General features: G+C 41.7%; 1 protein-coding gene across 1 annotated transcript in view; it reads right to left on the bottom strand.

Moving 5' to 3' along the window:
• Positions 1-3,171: 3,171 nt before the first annotated feature.
• Positions 3,172-7,020, bottom strand: part of CABLES1 (Cdk5 and Abl enzyme substrate 1) — a 258,207-nt gene continuing 254,358 nt past the window's right edge. The window contains 1 exon segment of the mRNA XM_030213504.1: positions 3,172-5,545. Within this exon segment, the coding sequence (XP_030069364.1) occupies positions 5,405-5,545 (141 nt within the window). The 3' untranslated portion in view covers positions 3,172-5,404.

The following is a 7,020-nucleotide window of genomic DNA, read 5'->3' as shown; positions in this document are numbered from 1 at the left end:
ATCACAAGAAGCAGCAGTGGGATTTGAACCCATCACCTCTGGATGGCAAGACGGAGTCCAACACTGTACTCTTGAAGCCTCAAATTCTCTGTTCACAAATATTTAAAACAGCTTTGAAATAAACTATGTTCTGATTACATCTAGGCTTTCTGCAGTTTTCCAGCTGACTCACTGGCACAGACAAATGCACAGACCTATTGATTCTTGACAGCAAAGTTCTTCTATCTTTGAAACAAAGCAATCGTAGAAAACTAACGAGAATTTTTTTTTTAGTTGACAAGCGACTTACAAGGAGGTCATAACTGATTTAGCTGAGGATGATTCCCTAATCTAGTTTTCTACCCTTAATGTTCATGAAAGGGGGTATCGCTCCTCAGAAAGCAGACGTAACCATGGCATCAGCTTCTTCACCAAACTCAGGCAGCTTCATTTGCTTTTACTATCAGAGTACTACATACCATACAAATAACAAAAACTTTATGCGATTTACATATGAATGATTTGTTACAGACTAATCTTTTTATTATTTTATCATTGGAAAGTAAAGTTATTGAGAAATCAACTATTACAAAAGGTAAAGAAAACAATGAGCAAGTGTTTGGTACAGTTATTTCATTTCTTTTCTCGCTGTGATTTTACAAAGGAAAATAAAAGAGGTGGGGGTGGGGCTGGTGAGAGGGGAGCAGAGGTTGAAGGTAAATAGCGAGGGAGACCGTGTAGGAGGAGGAATAAAGAAACAACAGCACAGTAGCTATAGAAGTGGAAGAGAGCCACAATAGAAGGATGAAAGTGGTAATAGGAAAATGAGGGTAGCATTTGTTGAAGGGGAACAGAAGTGCTAACCTTTGGCCTAACCATAATTATACTGGCCAAGCTCCTCTCATTCATATGGCTTCATAACATCGTAAAACAGTACAACATGTTCCTCTTTTAAACTTCGGCTGATGAACATTCAAAACAAGAGACATTCAACTACAACTAAAAATTTCCAGCAATCAGATTTTCAACCCCCTCCCCCCCAAAAAAACAAACTCCATGTAAACTGTAGATTAAGGCTATGCAGTGAAAAGAATGATGGTCTCTTTAATGTCATGACTTAAGGTGGTGTCTAATGATTTCTGTTGCTGTTAATTTTGGCAGTTGGGTTAAACGATAAAAAAAAAGAGAATGTTTTTTGGCAATACCGAGGCATAAAAACATATGAAACACAAATCCTATTCAAAAATCCCAAACATTTTAAGGCAGTGCCGCAGGCTGGACCCATGACTTGATAATAGTGCTGCGTGCTGTGGCAAAGAAGACTTAAATGCAAGTTTTCCTGTTTAATAAGAGTAGCAGGGCTCAGGAACATAGCAGAGGGTAAGTACCCAAAATGACTGAAAGGGGTGGGAAGAAGATGCCCTGTATAGGTTCTAGCAGTCAATGAGCAGTCTGAGGGTCTTTCCTTCAGCCCTCAAGGGACCCTAGTGCCACCTGGACATAACATCTAGGGGTGGGAGAACGAACACATGAAGCAGGGAAATATGGACCTTAAAAAAAAAAATAAAAAAAAAAAAAGAAGTTGATGACTCCTTCATACACTTTGGAGCTAAATTAACAAAAATAAAGGACTAGGTTCTATATAATCACGTCTACAAATTCGGTGCCAAAATAAAATTCACTTAAGCATAAAGTACGCTTTTATTTAGGCATACAATAGAACAAGCCTAAATTTCTGCACGGTTTATAGAATACGCTAAGCGCCAGCCCACGCAACTAAATTTAGTCGTGGTCAATTAGGCCCAAGTAAAGCCTAGTGTAAATCCTGACATCTAAATTAGGCACGAAGTGGATGTATTCTATAACAATGTGCATAGATTTTTGAAATGCCCATGACCTGCCCAGTCTACGTCCGTAACCACACCTACTTTTCAACTATGTGAAATTTATACGCACCACGTTACAGAATATGCTTAGCAAGTAGTGTGCATAAATTCTAATGCCAATTACTGCTGATAATTTGTGAACATCCAATTATCAGCATTGATTAGCTTGTTAACTAATTAATGCCGACACCCTTAGTGCGCTTACCATTAGTAAATAACACCCCCCATGTATTAAAATCACTCATTTTAAGGTTATTTAAAATAGGTTTTAAAGAAAATTAAAAAGAAAAAAAAGTTAAGAGCAGAAAAGCAACTAGTCTTAGGACATCAATATTCCTATTCCTATACCTGGGTAATAAAGAATCTCAATCCTCTCTCTCTTCTGGAAATAATCTTAGGTTCTCAGTCAACTTTTTTATGAAGCCAGATAAACTGGATAATATATGCAGGTGGTTTCACTTCCTACAAAGCACCAATATAGCCCGTGATCAGTTAAACTACAAGTATCCTTCAACCAGCAGCAGCTTCATTTAAACAACTCTTGTTTCCTGGTAATGTTATCAGCTGATTGATGTGACCGATATTTTTTGTTTTATTATATATTGCTTATGTTTCTTTGTATTTTATTAGTAATTTGAGTTACTGTACACTGCATTGAACCCTTAAAAGGCGAGACAGCAATTAATAACGAAAATAATAATTTTTTTAAAACTCAACATATTTGTTTTGGGTGTAATACAGATTTCTGTCTTGCAAATAGTGAGGGGAGTAATGGGGAAAGGTTAGAGAGCATGAAAAGTGCCTGTGATCCTTAAAATTCTCCTGATTTACTATTATCATAATATCTTGGGGCATTTCCCTTACTGCTTTCTCTTCTGTAGGAATTTAAAAAAAGATCCGAAGGACGTGCTTGAAGAAATAAAAAAAAAACCTTCCAACAGCATTTTTACTTCTAGTAGTCATTTCCAAGGAACAAACCCCCTCCATTCTCCTAAATGTAAGCACCATTTGTGTGCTAACATTATACAATACTAGCACTTACATATGTGAATGTTACATTTATGTGCACAATTGCTGCTTGGGTGCTGATATACCACAGCTTGGTAAAAGGGCCCTAAGCTTGTAGACTAAGGGGCCCTGTGCTAGCATTGTGAAGGTGTACGAGTGAATGGCTGGAAGGGTGAGAAAGAAGTGTGTCTGTGGGACAGTGCTAGAGACACGCATGTATGGGGCATATTTATGATTGCTTATAAAGCTGCCAGCCTTTTTGTCATTTATTTCTTGGAAGGTGTTATGCACTGGATGGTTTTTCTTTTTTTGCTTAGAGGAATTGTGTAGGGTTACAGTGTGTTTGGGAGATGTGTGCCTGGGGTTGTGGTGCGTTTAGTTGCCCACCGTAGCCTGCAGCTGCCTTTGCAGTATTCCATTTTTATATACTGTCTGTGTAATCTTCTGCACCCAGGAAAATTATGTATGTGTACACATATGGGAAGATAGACCTGACAGGCTTATAATGCATTCTTACAGTAGTCACTGTAATGCACTGAAAACAAAAATCCAATTAGCACCAAAATCTTACTGCAAACCAGCTCAGTGTTAACTGCAGTAAGACCAGATGTGAGTTTCTGAGCCAAAATCTGCATGACAATTCCAAAAAAAGAGAGTCAAAGAAAAGAAACAGGTGCTTTGACTCGCTGACAGTATAGGTTTTTCTGCCTGCTTGTTTGAAACAGCAACCTCATGATACTCGCCTTATGAAAGGAATTTAATTCTCTTGCAGATGCTGTTCCAGAGAAATAGCAATGCAATTCTCTAGGATGGAGTGGGATGAAATCATAGGCAGGTTATGTTTCTCCAAAATGCAACACAGCTTCACACCGAACGCTGAAAGGAAGTACACCAGTGATGTTCACATTTGGTAGCATCTGCTACTGTGTCTCAGAGAGCCATGGTTCAACACATTGCAATAGTTTAAAGCTGAAAATCTAAATTTTGTCTTATGGTACCTCTATATGATTTTAGATTTTAAAAGCTCCCTAAGTGACTAGGAGAACCCTAAGCCTCCAACTGCCACAATGGTGTCTACTTTTCATATTGTCTCAAGAGTTATTTGCAAAGAAGCCAATTGGCTCTTTCCACTCCAGAGCTGAAGTGACTATTAGGGCAGGACTTTCCTCTAATACTCCTTCTGATGAATGGAATGTGGTAACTGAACAAGATAGACTGGAATGCTTAGGTTTTAAGGGGGAGGGAGGGAGGAGCCCTCCCATGTCAGAGGTTAGATCAAATCTTGTTTGCTTTTCACAGTATTCCTTGTCCGAATTTGCTACTACTTTGTTTCTGAAAGTGAAGTCACAATATGCTACACCCACTGTGATTTCAAACTAAAATTCCCAAATGGATTGCTTTCACCTCAGTGCCTTCTTTAGGGTTCCAGTTCATTGCAAGGACAATGCCTGTTTGCAGTAAGAAAGCACAGGGGACAGTAATTAAAAATAAATCATACTAGCCGTCAATGCTTGCACCCTTTCATTCCCCCCCCCCCCCCTCCGACACTGGACGCCTCTCTAATCAAAGCCCCAAGGCACTCAACTTACCCTTCTGCCACTTCTTTTGATTTTGCAAAACACTGCTTAGTAAATAGCACAATAAATGTGCAGCTTGTGCACTCTAACATAGAGCACAGGAATACAGCACCAAAAAGCGCCATTCTAGCCATCTCCACAGTGAAAAAGTGCAAGGTTAAAAACCAGACATGTGGCATAACACAAAACATTCCAAATCTGTACAGCATGATCCCATTTTAAGCTGTTAGTCTAATCAGGTACATATACAACATTGAAAATTTATGAGCTACTGTTTGATTCAGTTGCTGTTGCTGGATAATATTCAGAAAAAAATACTGAAGATGGTAAAAACCTGGGATTAAAAAACTGGAAACTCTCAAAAACGATCCCAAGTGGCAATTTCAAGGAGTACACAAAGAAAGCCATTTTCGCTCTCCATATTAGCATCTGATGTCCCCTCAACTAGACGCCAAACCAGCCACAGCTGAAAACAGTCGGTGTCATATACCACAAGAAAAATTGCACTTTCAATAGCAGATACAAAAATAGAGATTGGCACATTCTTGACACAGTGACATTGTTCCTTTGAATCATTTATACAAGGTTAAAGTTGTTTTGTCAGATGCTGAGGCGGGTCTGCAGGAAATCATTTGTACAGAAAAGCTTTAGGGTTCTCAGACGTAGCAATTGGCTCTCAGGAACCCCGACATTGTCTTTGCAGGTCACACACTGTTCTCACTTGGTCCCGGTAGTAAGAGGTTTCGTGCATTAATCCTTGCTAATTTACATTCTACTTCTTTCCATCCATTCCATGCATTATACTGTACAGCTCAAGAAAACAATGTAGTGCTCTTGAAAACAGCAAACAATGTTGTCTTCAGCTTATCAAGTTTCAGTTTTGGATTTCCAGTAGTGACTGCAGATCTGTAGGTGCGGCTTTAGCTGGGACCCTTCTCCACAGTGTGGCCTGTGCTAGGAGCTCTGCATTAAACGTCTGTAATGAGGCATCACTTCGTGATCGGGCAGGTGAAGTGCAAACTCCAAGGCCACTAGCACAGGAAATTCGAAAGCCATCAACTCTCGCCTGTTCAGACGGAACTTTTCTTCCAGTTTCTAAATAGGGACAGATACAGAAAAGGGATTGAATTAGTTCAAGTTTTAAACAGCAGCACCAATGGCTTCAACCATAAATTGGGGGAGGGGGGGAAGACAGGAAGTGTTAAATGTAATTTAAACTGTCTTTGTCCAATCAGATATTCTTTCATTTTTAGAGGATATACAAGTGACCACAAGCCTATTTTTGTTCATATTTTTGATCTGATAATTTTTTTCCTGTTCTGTCGAGCTTCTAGCTCAATTGGAAATAGGACTGGGATCTAATGTCATGAGTTTTCATTTGCAACTCATTACTTCCCCCATTTTCTAATCCCTCCAAATTTACACAGCCCAGTTGTTGCAGCAACAGTCCTCCACTAGGGGCCAAACACCAGGGACCAGATGATCAAAAACCCTGCGCTGTTCTGAACAGCGCTCTAAAATTAGTTCCAGAACAGTGTGGGCCAATAACTCTGATCATAGAGGTACTTCTGCGGCGCCCAAGGCACAATCCTCCTGCAGAAGTTGTTTGACTGGTCTGGATGCACTGTGCAGGACAGGGTAGGGCGCCGCCGTTTTGGAGGCGGTGCTGGAAGGAGGAAGGAATGCTACTCCCTCCTCCGTCATTACAAGGTACGGGGGGAGGAGTGTGGGGATACTAGACTACCAGGGCGCGTGGTGGATAGGGTTACCCACTGGACGACCAGGGAGTTCTTTTTTTTTGGGGGGGGGGGGGGGGGGGGAGAGTGGAGGGTTGTATACATTTTATTGAAAATGTTTTCCATAATCTAGCTATATAAATGAGAGGTGACCGACTCACCCGCAAATGTGCAGTAGAGACTTCCCTCTCTGTCCCGCCCCCGCGTCAAGATGTGATGACGTCAGAGGACGGAACAGAAGGGGAAAGGAACGCTGTGCTGGAGGCGAGCTGACGAGAGGACTCACAGGAGGTAACAAAAGCAGAGGAGAGTTGATGGACACGGGGACAGGGGAGGGGGCAAATGCGCAGTAGAGACTTCCCTCTCTGTCCCGCCCCCGCGTCAAGACGTGATGATGTCAGAGGACGGAACAGAAAGGGAAAGGAACGCTGCACTGGAGGCAAGCTGATGAGAGGACTCACAGGAGGTAACGAAAGCAGAGGAGGGTTGCTGGACATGGGTGGATGGAGGGGAGGGAAGGGGAGAGGAGAGAGGAGGGTTGCTGGACATGGGGGGAGGACAGGGGAGAGGAGGGTTGCTGGATATGGATGGATGGATGGAGGGGAGGTCAGGGGAGAGAAGAGGGTTGCTGGACATGGATGGATGGAGGGGAGGGCAGGGAGAAGAGAATTGTTGAATATGGATGGAGGGGAGGAAAGGGAAGACAGGAAGGAGATGCACATGGATGGAGGGGAGACAGAAGAAATTCTGGACATGGATGAAGGGGAGGGAACACAGAGGAAGGAGATGCACATGAATGGATGGGAAGGGAGAGAGAAGAAATGCTGGACATCC

Source organism: Microcaecilia unicolor, chromosome 1 (genome assembly GCF_901765095.1).
Source record: "Microcaecilia unicolor chromosome 1, aMicUni1.1, whole genome shotgun sequence".
Classification (NCBI taxonomy): Eukaryota; Metazoa; Chordata; class Amphibia; order Gymnophiona; family Siphonopidae; genus Microcaecilia; species Microcaecilia unicolor.
Note: the sequence above shows the minus strand (reverse complement) of the source record. Positions and strands in the feature narration are given on the sequence as shown.